Genomic DNA, 16,202 nt, shown 5'->3' with positions numbered 1-16,202 from the left:
AAATGGCTTTACCTTCATCTGAGTCCTATCATGAGTAAGAATGATTCCTGGGTAAAAAAAAATGTAACATTCTGATGTATGCGTCATTTCTGGGGCGGCTGAGGGGGCTGGTGTTATTAGCCTGGGAGGGGGCCAATATCCATGGACCTTACCAGAATATTAAGATCAGCCTGCAGCTGTCTGTTTAGCCTTTGCTTGTTATTTAAACTAGGGGGGACAGTACATAATTTTTTGGGGGGGTCCCCCATTTTTAACAACCAGTAAAATCTACACAGACAGCTGAGAAAGGTTATTAATAGGCAGGGAACATTTATGGATTTTGGCTCCTTCCCAGACCACTAGCTCACAGCTGTTAGCTTTCTCTTGGCCGTGGGGACCCCACGTCATTTTTTAATTTATTTATTTAATAACAACTACAGTAAAAAACACACCCGAGGTAACCATAGTTCACAGCCTCCAGGTGTTGCAGCAGCTGGAAACTCTAGTAACCTTAAAATCACCCTTAAGGGTATGTGCACACGATGCAGAAATGCTCAGGATTTTTTCCTGAGCGTTTCTGCATCTCTCTGGCAGGAAAAAACGCATGCGGATTGTACATGCGGTTTCCAGCCAGGGACATGCGGAAATGAAGCGGTCTTCACTTTCATTTCCGCATGCGGGTTGACAAGCGCTTCCCAAGCGATTTTAGCATCACTTGGAAAGTGCTTGTCAACTTTACACTATATAAATCCATGCAACCGGCATGGATTTATATAGTGTGTGAATGTCAAAAAATAAAAAATAAATCTATACTTTACCCTCTGATGGCCCCCGGTGTCCTGCTTCATCGGTCCCGGCTGCCGGCAGTGAAGACTTTAGGACCTTCCGACGTCAGCGTCACGTGACCCGGTCACATGACTCTGACGTCAGCGAAGGTCCTTCATTCAACCGCGAAGTGCCCGGGAAGCCAGCAGGACGCAGCGCGGGCCGTCAGAAGGTGAGAATATATATATTTTTTATTTTATTCTTTTTTTTTTTAATGGTACCTGGGTCTGGATGAGAGTCCTCTCATCCACCCCCGGGTACCATCCGCACATTAGACCGCATGAAAAGCGCATCAACATATACAGTGATGCGGATTCCATGCGGTCTAATGCAAGTCAATGGCGGCAAAAGAGCAGCGTTTCCGCAAAATTAATTGACATGCTGCGGATTTTTGACCGCAGCGTTTACGCTGCGGAAAAATCCGCATCATGGGCACAGCACATGCGGATTTCAATTGGGGAACATTGCTGCCCTTCTACCATGCGTTTTTCATGCGTTTCCGCAACTGCAAAAACGCCGCGGAAACGCATGAAAAACGCATCGTGTGAACTCAGCCTAAAGGTTACATCAATTTTTCTGGGCCTCACAGCCGCTGGGAGACCAAATGGCTGTGAACTCTGGTTTAAGGTTACCTGAGTTCACAGCCCCTGGGTCTCATGGTAGCTCAAGTGCCGGATGCCGGACTAATGAGTGCTGGACTTGCAATTGCTCATCAGTCAGTTCATAGCGGCGCTGGCCTCTCAAGAACCGGCCGCTGTGAACTGAGATAACCTTACTGATGCCATCTCAGTTCACAGCAGCCAGGTCTCGCAGAGAGCAGCGCGACACCCATCAGTTTCTGCTACTTCAGTGTATGAAGCTGCATTCTTTGAACAGAGATCCATACACTGGATGTAGCAGAGTTAGGGATCATCGTGTGACCTCCTTATGGATTACGGCGGACAGGTAGGTATAAATTTTATTTGTATGGTAATAAATGGGTAAATGAGGGTAATTGCCAGGGAGTGATTTTTACAATTAAAGGACTTTCCTCTGTGTGGGTATTTATTATTTTTGACTACGGGGTTAGTAATGGAGGTGTTTGATAGATTTCTCTCCATTACTAACCCCTGGGCTTGATGTCAGCTGACATTACACAGCTGACATCAACCTCAAAACCATTACTCCGCTTGCCAATGCACCAGGGCGAGCAGGAAGAGCCAAGCCTAAACGCCAAAAATGGCCCATCTAATGGATGCGCCATTTCTGGGGCGGCTGAGGGCTGGTGTTATTAGTCTGGGAGGGGGGCAATATCCATGTCCACTTCCCAGCCTATTAATATCAACCCGCAGCTGTCTGCTTATACCTGGCTGAGTATTAAAAATAGAGGGGACCCCATGTAATTTTTTGGGGGGTCCCCCTTTCAAATAACCAGTAAAGGCTATGCAGACAAATGTGAGAAGATATTAATAGCCTTGGAAGCTCCATGGATATTGGCCTCTTTCCCAGAATATTAACACCAGCCCCTAGCTGTCTGCTTTCCCTCAGCTGGTTATTAAAAATAAGGGGGACCCCACACATTTTTTTTCTTTTATTTCTTTATTAGCTAAATACATGTACAGTAAGCTACAAACAAGCACTGCACTAATTATATATGTCACTGGCATATTTCTTAATATGCACAGGCGCCGGCTGGTGAATACTCTTATCAGCGTTGCCTGCGCTTGCAGCTATCAGCGAGAGCAGGCGACGCTGATGAGAGTAGCAGTTATCAGCCAATGCCTGACCGGCGGTAACATTGTCACCGCTGGTCACAGCTGCTGGCTCACATTCTGTCCTCTGTGTGACAGCATGGGAATTGTGACCGGCGGTAACGTTAGTAAGTTTCCCGCTGTTCAAAGCCACTGTTTTCCAAGCTGTCACACAGATGCCAATGTGGGAACCGCCAGATGTTTGGGCTCCCATTGACTTGAATAGGTTCTGGGGTCCGAGGTTAAGTTTGGGTATGGCCGAACCTGGAGAACCCAAACATCCATGAGTTCGCTCCTCCCTAATAACATGCTGTGATTTCTGGTTAAAACTAACATTTTCCACATTCTGAGCATAAAATGGTTTCTCACCTTTCTGAGCTGTTTGAGGTTTCTCACTCCTTATGTGAATTTCATTTTGCTTATCAGTCTGTGATGAATCAGAAGACGAGGATTTATCTGTGATAACAGCAGACCCTTCATACGTAGCTGTTGTGACATCAAGATCATCTAATTTTAAATCTGATTTCAGAGAGTCTGCCGAGCTCCTGGTAAAGTCATCTGCCAAAAATAAAACTTTTTTTTTTTTAGTAATAATAACTTAAAAAAATGCCTCGGTTTTATAACGCTTTACCCGAACTTACAGTAAAAACTATAAGTCGCAAGGTTATGGTGATGATCTTCTGTTTTTAATCTCCTATGCACATTTATCACTCCTTACTTTGTTATCCAAATCTATCTAATATACTGCTTTATCTAATTTTAAAATACATTGTCAAAAATTGGAAGATCTTAATTTCTCTCTTCAATTTTTGACAGTGTCTGTTGCCATTTGGTTCCTTTCCATTTCAAGACCGCATTCTCCCCCAAATACTTAAGTGATTCACAAGTCATCCTTCTTCTATACCTTCAGAACTTCCCACCAGTCAAGGATGACAAAAATGGAGTGGTTTTGTTTTTAATGCTATCAATATACTTTTTTTTAACGCTATTGTTGTTGGTTTTGTTTTGCCACTTTCTGGTCTCGTTTGATGTGGACACAGATCACGCAATCCATGTGTCTACATAGAGTTAGATTTCATTTCAGTCTCCATTTTCAGCTCACTGGCTGTTAGACTACAACTCATCAATTATACCATCTCATCCCCTCATCGGATCCATACTATACATAGCCTCACTTTTATTCCTGTGCCACAATACCTCACTTTCACCACTTTATTGTATCTTGAATTCCTGATCTCTTCAATCTTGACTCTGAGCAAATAAAACTGGAAAATGATCCCATAGTTAAGTTCATGGTTTCTACATACATAATTGAGTTACATAGCTTCTGCTTCCAGTGGTGTACATAAAAATCATGGGGACCCATAGCAGAAGTTCTAATTGCCCCCCCTTCCCCCCAAAAAAAATAATATTCGGTGGGGCACATAACAGAATATCTCACAACTTTGCAGCCTTTACAGAGTAATTTTCCTCCTATTGAAGCTCTTGATTCCCCTTTCATTGCCCCCATAAAGTATGATGACAACAAAAGTGCCCCACAAGCACAGTATCATACAGTGAATTCCTACACAACACACTCCAGATGCACAGTATGATGACCCTACTGTACCTACCCAGCAAAATGTGGTGACTCCAACACAGTATGATACCCCCACTGTGACCCACAACACAGCCTTCCAAACAGTATAATGGCCCCACATTGCCCTCCAAACAGTATAACGCCCCCACATTGCCCTCCAAACAGTATAATGGCACCACATTGCCCTCCAAACAGTATAATGGCCCCACATTGCCCTCCAAACAGTATAGGTAGCCCACATAGCCCTCCAAACAGTATAATGCCGGCCACAAATCCCTCAAAACAGTATAATGCCCCCCTAAAAAGCCATTCAAACAGTATAATTCCCCCACATTTTATTTTTCTCTATTCTATTCGCTCTTGCTTCACTGACTAGCAGCTTCACCGTAGACGCAGCCCAGGAATCTTTACCGATAAGGTCAGATCCTTGTAAAAGAGTGAACTCCAGAGTGTTCCCTGGGACAGGGACAAGTGGAGTGACTCTTGCAAAGACTGTCCATGGATGCCAGAATCCATGTACATTTCTTGTAAAATGTCGATGGCACAGAATCAGATGCCGGGTGCCTTTGCCTTCATTGTCAAGCTTTTTCTCTATTTGGGCCTCTACGTAAGTCATTTATGACTTCGGTCTCCTTTTAATAACGGACTTTTTTTTCATCGTAACATTTTTAAATGTGAAGTACAAAAGAAAAGATATATTTTATATAATTTCTACATAAAAATATCAATATGCACAAAAAGTTCCAGAAAATCATCTTTAGTTTAGCATTTAAGGACCAGTGTCCCAGAATACAGCAACTCTCTCAATTATTACAAAATAGAGGACATAGAGTTAGAGCTATTATGAAAATATTACTTTATTAAATTTCTTTAAAAATTGTATTGCATGATTAATTTACATATCACAGACAGTTTGTACAAGTGAAACAGTACACAGAACCCATTAGGAGGGCTAAGAGAAACAACCTCAAATACAGTTAATCAGGGTATAGAGGATCCATGTGTGGGGACAAACATAATACGCAAAGGTCTGATCTGTACCATTAAATGAGTCATGTACAGGTGCATCTCACTAAATTAGAATATCATCAAAAAGTTAATTTATTTCAGTTCTTCGATCTAAAAAGTGAAACTCCTATATTATATAGAGTCATTACACACAGAGTGATCTATTTCAAGTGTTTATTTTTGTTAATGTTGATGATTATGGCTTACAGCCAATGAAAACACAAAAGTCATTATTTCAGTAAATTACAATAATTAACAAAAAACACCTGCAAAGGCTTCCGATGCGTTTAAAAAGGTCCCTTAGTCTGTTTCAGTAGGCTCCACAATCATGGGGAAGACTGGTGACTTGAAAGAAGGCAGTTATTGACACACTAAGTAAATGTAAAGTACATTTTCCATTTCATTTGGAAATCAAGGTCCCAGAGTCTGGAGGAAGAGTGGAGAGGCCACAATCCAAGCTGCTGGAGGTCTAGTGTGAAGTTTCCACAATCAGTGATGGTTTGGGGAGCCATGTCATCTGCTGGTGTAGGTCCACTGTGTTTTATCAAGACCTAAGTCAGCGCAGCCGTCTACCAGGACATTTTAGAGCCCTTCATGCTTCCCTCTGCCCACAAGCTTTTTGGAGATGGAAATGTCATTCTCCAGCAGGACTTGGCACCTGTCCACACGGCCAAAAGTACCAATACCTGGTTTACACACAACAGTATCACTGTGCTTGATTGGCAGCAAACTCGCCTGACCTTAACCCCATAGAGAATCTATTATAAAGAATCTATGGGGTATTGTCAAGAGGAAGATGAGAGACACCAGACCCAACAATGGAGACGAGCTGAAGGCTGCTATCAAAGCCACCTGGGCTTCCATAACCCCTCAGCAGGCCACAGGCTGATCCCTCCATGCCACATTGCCGCATTGATGCAGTAATTGATGCACAAGGAGCCCCGACCAAGTATTGAGGGCATTTACTGAACATACATTTCAGTAGGACAATATTACGGATTTTAAAAACATTTTTTAAGCTGTTATTATAAAGTATTCTAATTTACTGAGATAACGACTTTTGTGTTTTCATTGGCTGTAAGCCATAATCATCAACATTAACAGAAATAAACACTTGGAATTGATCCCTCTGTGTGTAATGACTCTATATAATATACGTATGAGTTTCATTTTTTGTATTGAAGAACTGAAATAAATTAACATTTTGATGATATTCTAATTTACTGAGACGCACCTGTATATGTGCACTGTGACACAAAAGGCAGCCTAAAGTAAGATCAGACCTGATTCGGAACAAAGTCCCGTGCTGTGGCCTGCTCTCTCAACATATGCACCCCTACCCAGTCAGAATCACATGTAAGATAGTAAAAAGAGAGGGATCAAGATTTCAAGCAGTGATATGGAATCCCACAGAACACACACAGCTCCACATGGAGTATTAGTGTCAAGGAAATAAGTAATAAATTACCCATGATCAATTGCAGAGGTGGGTCTCCAGCCCAGACCCCGAACACGCATGACAAGCAAAAGGGTAACAATGTTTTGAACTTTTGACTCAGGCTCCAGATCTCACCATCCTCTACTGCTTCGAATGTGAGACTACTATTATTTTATAAACAATCATCTTGCCTATCTCATACATAAATTTTACTTGCAACTATTTAGCACATGATCAGTTATGCAGATTCTTGTCATATCACTGCATTGTTACTGTTTTGCTCCTGGTGGTGGAAAAATCTTTTTTTCTCCTATATACTACAAATTACAACCTGTTCTCACATTCCCTAATAGCTCAGTGTGTTATTAGGTTGATTCCCAAGCGAAAGGTCACCGGTTCAAATCGCAGAGCAGCCATGTAGGAGATTTCCCAAGAAAACTGCTCCGCATAAGCAAAACAAAACACAGCCTTGTCCAGCACAGAGTAATAAAACAGAAAATAAACAGTCCATACAGTAGTGCGGGTTCACCCACTCGCAGTCAGTGTCCTTTAGCACAAACACGCTGGAGGTCTCCACACCTCCAGCCACAGACACTGAATGAGACACTCGGTCTCCATTTTATGTACAAAAACCACGCCCTGGGGTAGGGATATGTGAGCAGCCATTCCTTCCCATCTCTTATGACTGCTCGTAAAAACCGTCCCTGATATGCCCTATTAACCCTCTCAGCACTATACGTGCTGCAGCATGCTTTCTCGGGTTTACATCACTGAAGCTACCAACCTCGGTGATACATATTCCCTCAAAGACCTGTCCGGCGGCCATCTTATATAACCCCCCTCTGCCCAAAGCACCTTCCGCTATCACCTTTTGCTACAGTGGAACCTCAATAGTGCGTCAGCATTGCCATGCAGTTTCCCAGGTCTATGCTCCACATGGAAGCTACAATCCTAAAGGGCTAGGAACCACCTGGTCACTTGGGCATTGTCCCCTTCTTTTCGCTCATCCCCCTTAATGGGGTATGGTCTGACACTAGCCTAAACTTCATGCCTAATAGGTAGTATCTTAGAGAGTCCAATGCCCACTTGATGGCCAAACATTCTTTCTCCACTATGGAGTAATTCTTCTCACAAGGTGTCAGCTTGCGGCTTAAATACATTATGGGGTGCTCTTCCCCGTTCATTTCTTGTGATACGACAGCACCCAGCCCAGTATCTGATGCATCCATTTGGACAACAAACACTTTAGAGAAATCCGGTGTCACCAACACTGGCTGTTTACATAGGGCCTGATTTAGTTCCTGGAAGGCCGTCCCAGCTTCTGGAGACCACTTAACCATAGCAGATTTTGTCCCTTTAAGGAGGTCTGTCAAAGGCAGACATGGCGAAGTTAGACATGAACCGGCGATAGTAGCCCACGATGCCCAGGAACGTTCTGACCTGCTTTTTTGAGAGAGGTTGCGGCCAACCCTGGATCGGGTCAACTTTATTTGGGGCTTTATCTCGCCTCTGCCTACGACATAGCCAAATATTTGGCTTCCTCCATGCCCATGGCACATTTCTTCGGGTTGATGGAAAACCCCGCCTTCCGTAGAGCATCGAAAATCGCCTGGACTTTGCTCAGATGGCTTCCCCAATCCTGGCTGTAGATCACAATATCATCCAGGTAGGCCACTGCATACTTCTTGTGGGAAGCTAGGATCCGATCCCCGCTCTCTGGAAGGTAGCTGAAGCTCCTTGCAACCCAATCGGCCTCTTTGTGTACTGGAAACACCCATCTGGCGTTGAAAAGGCTGTCTTCTCCTTGGCATCTTGGGACATAAGAATTTGCCAATATCCTTTTGTGAGGTCAAGGGTGGTAATGTACCTGGCCGGCCCTAGCCTTTCAATTAGTTCATCTACACTCAGCATTGGGTACGAATCAAACAGAGAACTCATTCAGTTTCTTATAGTCATTGCAAAACCGCCATTCTCCATCTGGTTTTGGCACTAAGACTGTGGAACTGAACCAGCCACTTTTGGCTGTTCAATGACTCCCAGACTCAGCATGCGCTTCACCTCTTTCACGATTACCTCTCGGTGGGCTTCAGGAATCTGATATGGCTTCATGTTTACTCAGACATGAGGCTCCGTAAGCCCTTCATACTGTATAATCTGAGTACACCCCGGTAGATCGAAGAACAGGTCCCTGTTCTGCTGTAGCAACTCCTTGCACTGTTGCTTTTGGGCACTTGACAGCGATTCTGGCACCTTAACCTCTCCCACGTCGGCTTCCGACTTCGCCACCAAACACGGAGCTTCCACGGGCTCCCTATCTCGCCATGGCTTAATCAGATTGACATGGTACACCAGGTAGGGCTTCCTTCTCCCTGGTTAGTGGACTTTATAATTGACATCGCCAACCTTTTCCACTACTTCAAAGGTGCCCTGCCACTTAGCCAGGAATTTTCTCTCCACAGTACGTACCAGCACCAGTACCCGATCCCCAGGGTTGAAGTGTCTCACCCTCGCCAACCTATTGTACACCCTCGACTGTGCCTCTTGTGCTTTGAGGAGGTGTTCTTTCACAATGGGCATCACCTCAGAAATCCTCTCTTGCATCTGGGCCACATATTTGATTACACTCCTGTAGGGTGTAGACTGAGCCTCCCAGGTCTCCTTTGCTACATCCAGGAGTCTGCAGGGGGTGTCGGCCATACAACAGCTCAAAAGGAGAAAATCCAGTAGAGGCCTGTTGGACTTCTCTGATGGAGCATAAAAGGTATTGCAGTAGACAGTCCCAGTCCCAGCCGTGTTTCTTTTCTTCAACATGGCCTTTAAGGTTTTATTAAACCTCTCTACCAAGCCATCTTTCTGTGGATGGTAGACTGAGTTGTGTGATTTGCAGGGAGCCAGGGACTTGCACAACTCTCTCATCACCTTTGACATAAATGGAGTCCCTTGGTCCGTTAGGATCTCTTTAGGCAACCCCGACCTGGAAAAGATATGGACCAACTCCCGGGCTATACACTTGGAGGAGTTTCATAGTGGTATGGCCTCCGGATACCGTGTAGCATAGTCTAGTACCACCAGGATATACTGATGTCCTCTGGCTGACTTAACCAGGGGTCCCACTAGATCCATGGCGATGCAATCGAACGGGACCTCAATGATATGCAGTGGCATCAAAAGTGAGCCACAGGGGAGGTACAGCACTGCAGCAGGATATGCAAAATACGGGAAGCGCCGTCATGCGCTGCAATCCATTGGCTCGGTGGTTATGGTGCAACGGGCGGCTATGAGACGTGGGGTATGTTCTTGGATGGGGCCTTTGGCAGCAACTCGGACCCCTCCTGGGCTCTAGGACGCCCCCCAGATGTGGCTCTAGTGCCCCTCTTTTGGGTAGCCGCACCACTTTGGGAACCCCAGTATGCAGGATGCTACAACCCCTTGCTTCCCCAAGGAACTCTCTACCGCCTGGTACCTTTCCATCAATCTCACCAGGTCATCAGCATTACGGGGATCTCCCTGGGCAACCCAGGACTGCATCGACCTCAGAAGAGAGTGTATGAACCTGTCCATGACAACTTTCTCCACCATCTGTGCTGGGGAGGAAGATTCAGGTTGCAACCACTTTTGGACCAGGTGTAGGAGGTCGAACATTTGGGACTGGGGAGGTTTGTCACTGCAATAGGCCCAGTTGTGCACCCGTTGCACCCTAATAAGTCAGAGTCACTCCCAAGCGTGCCAAGATCTCCGTTTTCAATTTGGCGTACTCCTTGGCGTCCTGCAAGGCCAAGTCATAATACAGTTGTGCTCAAAAGTTTACATACCCCGGCAGAATTTTTCTTGGCCTTGTTTCAGAGAATATGAATGATAACAAAAAAACTTTTTCTCCACTCATGGTTATTGGTTGGGTGAAGCCATTTATTGTCAAACTACTGTGTTTTCTCTTTTTAAATCTTAATGACAACCACTATATGTGCTGGAGCATGCTTTCCTGGGTTTACATCACCGAAGCTACCAACCACAGTGAAGCATATCTCCCATCAAGGACCTTTCCGGCGGCCATATTACATGTCATAAGCAGCGTCGGCGTGAGTTTGCAAAAAAGTATGAAAAGTGGACATTAGAATATTGGAAAAGTGTGATTTGGAGCAATGAGACGAAAGTCAATAGACGAGACTCTGATGGGTGCAAATGGGTCTGGAAGAAACAAGGGAAAAAGGGGCTAACGGATAGAGAAATTGAAGGAACTGTCAAGTTCGGTGGAGGAAACCTGATATTATGGGGTTGTTTCAAAGCCAACGGAGTGGGATAGTTGAGTAGGATCAATGGTGGTCTCAGTGCTGAGCTATATGTGAGTATCCTACAAGACAAAATCCTTCATACTCTCGAGTACTATGAAAAGGACGACATAGTGTTCCAGCAGGACATCGAACCAAAGTATACGTCGAAATTGGTGAAGATATGGTTCAATGACAATGAAGTAGAGGTGCTGGATTGGCCTCCACAGTCCCCAGACCTCAACCCAATCCAACACTTGTGGATAGAGGTGAAGAAAAAGCTGTCTACTTACACAAGTAAGTTGACCAGTATGCACCAACATTGGGAACGTGTAGAAGAGACTTGGGATCAGATTTCGGATGATACATGTTTGAAACTAATCGAGAGTAGCCCAGAAGGATTCAGGCAGTGTTGAAAGCCAAAGGTGGATTTACAAAATAATAAATATTCAAATTTAGATTTTTAGAACCAAAAAAGTAACAATGACAAGAATCTGCATAACTATTCATATGCAAAACAGTTGCAAGTCAAATATATGTGTGAGATAGCCACGATTATGGGCAGCATGGTAGTTCAGTGGTTATTACTGCAGCTTTACAAGGCTGAAGCCCTGAGTTCAAATATCACCAAGGACAACATCTGCAAGGAGTTTGTATGTTCTCCCTGATTTTGTGATTTAGATTGTGAGCCCCAATGGGGGACAATGCCGATAATGTCTGTAAAGCGCTGTGGTATTAATGGTGCTATTTAAGTGAGTAAAATAAAAAATGGTCTACGTAATGATGGTAGTCTCATGTTCAAAGTAGTAGTGGATAGTGAGATATGGAGATTGAATGTTAAAAGTTCAAAACATTGTTACCCTTTTGCTTGTCAGTATATTAATACATTTAAAATCAATTCAATACATAAGAAAGATATGTGAAATCTTCTCATTTTGTCATGTCTACCTGTTGTTGTGAGGGGCTGAGGAACCTCCATCATAACATCCTTGTACCGACCCTTGTGTCCTTCTATATATTTCCACTCCTCCATGGAGAAATAGACAGTAACGTCCTGACACCTTAGAGGAACCTGACACACACAATGATAACATCATCCCCCCGATCCCTTCATAACGTCAACGTCACTGTATAATGTCCCAGCATTCCCAGCAGTGTCACCTCTCCAGTCAGCAGCTCAATCATCTTGTAGGTGAGTTCTAGGATCTTCTGGTCATTGATGTCCTCATGTATCGAGGGGTGTGATGGAGACCTCGCGATTGGGCTCAATGTTTCTACCCATCCCTCAGACACAGGGGTCTGACAATGTTCAGTAGATTTCTTCTTCACCACCATGTAATCCTGTTCATGGAGAGACACATTAATAAATCTTACTTGAGGCATTTCCAGAGTCCTCACCTCTCCGGTCATATCATCTGTTTTTACTGTAGATTATGTAATTGACACCATCAGAATCTCTCACCTCTCCAGTAATTCGCTTGAGTATCTCTAAGGTCAGATTTAGCATACTCTCTGCCATATTTCCATCTCTGGCTCTATCCATCCTTGACAGGTCAATCAGGAAAATTCTCTTATACAGAGAATCTCCACTTAGAGGATCGGATTTTGTTGGAATCTAAATAGAAAGAAGATGAGCTGATGTAAAATCCCTTGTAGAAAATACAATTACTGAGAATAATAAGGGAAAACATTTAAAGGGGTATAATCTTTTACATGATGGCATATCACAAGGACATGCTATGACTTGATGATTGGGGTTCCGACCTCTGGAACCTCCACCAAGCCTGAGAGTCACATTGCTGATTTCATGCTTCTTCCCTTTCACAACGATGCTCCCAGCCACCAGACTTTTCTGAGAGCTAATAACAGGTGTTTGGTATCGGGTATCAAACCCCTATTGATCTGCTATTGTTGACTTATCGCAAGGATAGATCTTCAATATCGTATTAAAAGGAGTTAGTACATCCTCTTTGAGATGGTTTTATAGGAGCTCATACAGATGAGGCTCATACAGATCTGGTGTAGTGTGCGCGGTATCCACAAGATTGGGCTTGTCTATTGAAGAATACGGCGCAGTTTCTGATTGTGGAGGGAGACAACTCAGCTACTCGAGAAAACTAGGTTGAATACATTGATAGTGATATATATGGTCACTACAAGAGAAGCTGAAGTAAAAAATACGAGAAAAATGGCAAAAATTCAAAAGGCGCAGAACTCAAGAGGTGAGGAACCATGAGGATTTACCGTAGTTATATCATATTTGCCAACTATTCTAAATCGCTCTACCGGAAGATCAGGTTTCCATCCTGCAAAATTAGCCATATTTTTTGTTGCAGAAATATACACCATTTATAACAGACCAAGCCATATTCTAGGCTGCACACCCTTTCTCTTCTTATTTTGACCCAGACCCATCTGCCCTACTAGGGGGTTTCCGGCACCCTGGAGATTTGCCCACTTTTCTGAGAGGTTTCCTCTTTTTGCAGGAGCTTGGTATTTTTTGGAAAAATTGGGAAGTATTAGTTACATAAATCAGTATTGGACTTTTTTTTTACCAAATCTTGCAATTGTGGCAAAAAAGTGACAAATCAACATGTGTACATACACCCTTAAAGGGGTTCTCCGAGAAATAAAATAGATAAATAATGTAAAAGATACACATTCATATATTAAAAATTTTTCTAAATACCTTTATTTAGCAAAAAAAGTATTTTTTTATCTAGTGCACTCTGTCAGGATTTTAAATATGACAATTGCCATCAATCACAACTTGTCCTAAATTACAGAGGACACACAGTAGGTCGGACTGCATGAAGAACATCTGCTCGATACAAACAAATGTCAGGTCAGAGCAGCATCCCGCATAGTAAACTTGCATTTCTTGTAAGAGGTTGTGGGGGCATCATACGGTGTGGTGGGGACTGTGGGGGGGGCATCAAAGTGTGTCAGGGCATCATATTTTATGGTGGTGTCTGTGGGGGCATCATAATGAGTGGTGGCAACTTTGAGGGGCATCATACTGTGTGGAGTTCTGTGTGGGCATCATACTTTGTACTTTGCCCTACTTTTGTCAGCATAATACAGTGTGGAGGACTGTGAAAGCATCATACTGTGGGGGAGATCAATGTGGGAGTATCACATTGTGGGGTAGGCTACTGTAAGAACCGTTATATTGTGTGAGGTTTTGTGGCTGCAGCATGCTGTGTGTGGAGCCGACATACTGTCTGTAGGCTATCAGGGCCATCATACTGTGCATGTGAAACTGTGGGGGGACCATACTGTGTGGGTGTTTGTGGGGTATCATACCGTGGGGGGGAGGGGGAGGAACTGAGGACATCATACTGTGTGGGGCACTAAGGAGATACCATATGTGTTGGCAATGTGGGATAATCATACTGTGCGTGAGGGGAATGCACAGAGCCACCATACTGTGCATCTGGACCTGTGGGGGAATCATACTGCGTGGGTGGCTATCGTGGCCATCATACTGTGTAGGGGCATTTTATCATGGGGGATGTGACTGGGGGTATCATACCGTGTGTGGAGGGGCGAGGTTGTGGAGACATTAAACTGTGTTAAGGTATATGGGGGCCAGCAAACTGTTTGTGGGCCAGCAAACTGTTTGTGGGACATCATACCATGAAGGGGGTGGAGGGGTGGGAGAAGTGACTGGGGACATCATACTGTGTAAGGGGCACTAGAGACGACATACTGTGTTGGCAATGTGGGGTAATCACACAGTGTGTGAGGGGCATTTTAGGGTCATAATACTCTAAGGGGGCATGAAAGTGTTATTATAGTGGGTTAGAACACTAAGGGGTTTCAATATTGGCAATTACTGTGACCGTGACACTATAAATATCCCTCTCCCTGTCCTTAAAAGATGGGAGGTATGCCCTACTGTGACTGCACATAAGTACTGTGATTCGCTTGCACTAGTAAATATTTTTTTAGGACAATTAGGATTTTTGCTATGAGACCCCTTGATTTCTATGTACACCCCTGATTATTCTCAATAATATAGGACTTCATACTGTCCTTTCTGTACTAAAACTGCTGTTATCTGCATTCAGTGTTGGGATAGCTGGTGGAGGGGGGAATAGTTTTTGTATTAGAGGCATATAGGCAAGGTTTAATAATTGCTAATATTACAGTACTTGTATACCGATGTTGCACCATTAAAACAATAGTCCTTTTCAGGGCTACATACTGTCCATTCTTTCGTAAAACCGCTGTTACCTGCATTCGGTGTAGGGATAGCTGGTGGAGGATGGATTTTTCCTCACTGGAGATGATATATGTGATGCTGCTTGTATTTCTAGGATAAACTCCATTTTTTTAATCTTGGATTTAATAAATGACTAGGTTTTAACTTTATCCTACGCTGGAGATTTCCCCTTTTTTTCTCATCACTGCACCGACCCGAGCCAGGGCGGCGCCCTGCGAGGATCTCTGGATAGAGGATTTGCGGACTGCATACCGGTGAGCTGACTCTCCCCCTCTTTCCTTCCCTGTTTTCATGGAGGAGGGATAGTTTTGTATTAGATAAATATAGGCAGGGTTTATTAAATTGCTATTATTGCAGTACTAGTATACTGCTGCTGCACCATTAAAACAATAGTCCTTTTCAGGGCTACATATTTTCTTTCCTTATTAGTATTGTTAAGTTTGCACGCATATATTATATACCTAATGTAAAATGCGCCATTTCTACTGTAAACCACGGAGGTGGATCGCTGATGTTTTGGGGATGTGTGAGCTGCAAAGGCACAGGACACTTGGTAAAAGTTGAAGGAAAAATGAATGCAGCAAATACTAGAGGCAAATTTGCACTCAGCAGCGCGGAAGCTGCACATGGGACGTAATTGGACGTTCCAACATGACAACGATCCAAAACACAAGGCCAAGTCGACCTGTTATTGGCTACAGCAGAACAAAGTGAAGGTTCTGGAGTGGCCATCTCAGTCTACTGACCTCAATATCGTTAAGCCACTCTGGGGAGATCTCAAGCGCGCAGTTCATGCTAGACAGCCCAGGAATTTACAGGAACTGGAGGCTTTTTGCCAAGAAGAATGGGCAGCTTTACCATCTGAGAAAATAAAGAACCTCATCCACAACTACCACAAAAGACTTCAAGCTGTCATTGATGTTAGAGGGGGCAATACATGGTATTAAGAAATGGGGTATGGGAACTTCTGATCAGGGTCATTTGGATGTTTTTGGTTGTCATTAAGATTTAAAAGGAGAAAACACAGTAGTTTGACAATAAATGGTTTCCCCCAACCAATAACCTAGAGTGGAGAAAAAGTTTTTTTGTTATCACTCATTCTCTGAAACAAGGCCAAGAAAGGAAAAATTCTGCCGGGGTATGTAAACTT

The 16,202-nt window shown here is 43.7% G+C and overlaps 1 protein-coding gene across 1 annotated transcript in view; it reads right to left on the bottom strand.

Moving 5' to 3' along the window:
* LOC141273222 (uncharacterized) overlaps nt 1-16,202 on the bottom strand; it is a 67,931-nt gene that overhangs the window by 41,218 nt on the left and 10,511 nt on the right. The window contains exons 2-5 of the mRNA XM_073684792.1: nt 12,287-12,439; nt 11,986-12,165; nt 11,773-11,896; nt 2,904-3,107 (exon numbers count right to left, since the gene is read on the bottom strand). Coding sequence (XP_073540893.1) covers nt 2,904-3,107; nt 11,773-11,896; nt 11,986-12,165; nt 12,287-12,367 — 589 coding nt within the window. The 5' untranslated portion in view covers nt 12,368-12,439. The remainder of the gene's footprint in view (nt 1-2,903; nt 3,108-11,772; nt 11,897-11,985; nt 12,166-12,286; nt 12,440-16,202) is intronic.

The sequence above is a fragment of the Phyllobates terribilis genome, unplaced genomic scaffold (assembly GCF_046119375.1).
Source record: "Phyllobates terribilis strain yellow unplaced genomic scaffold, ASM4611937v1 Scaffold_5__5_contigs__length_657084704, whole genome shotgun sequence".
Lineage (NCBI taxonomy): Eukaryota > Metazoa > Chordata > Amphibia > Anura > Dendrobatidae > Phyllobates > Phyllobates terribilis.
The sequence above is the reverse complement of the archived record's forward strand: the minus strand, read 5'-3'. Positions and strand labels throughout refer to the sequence as shown.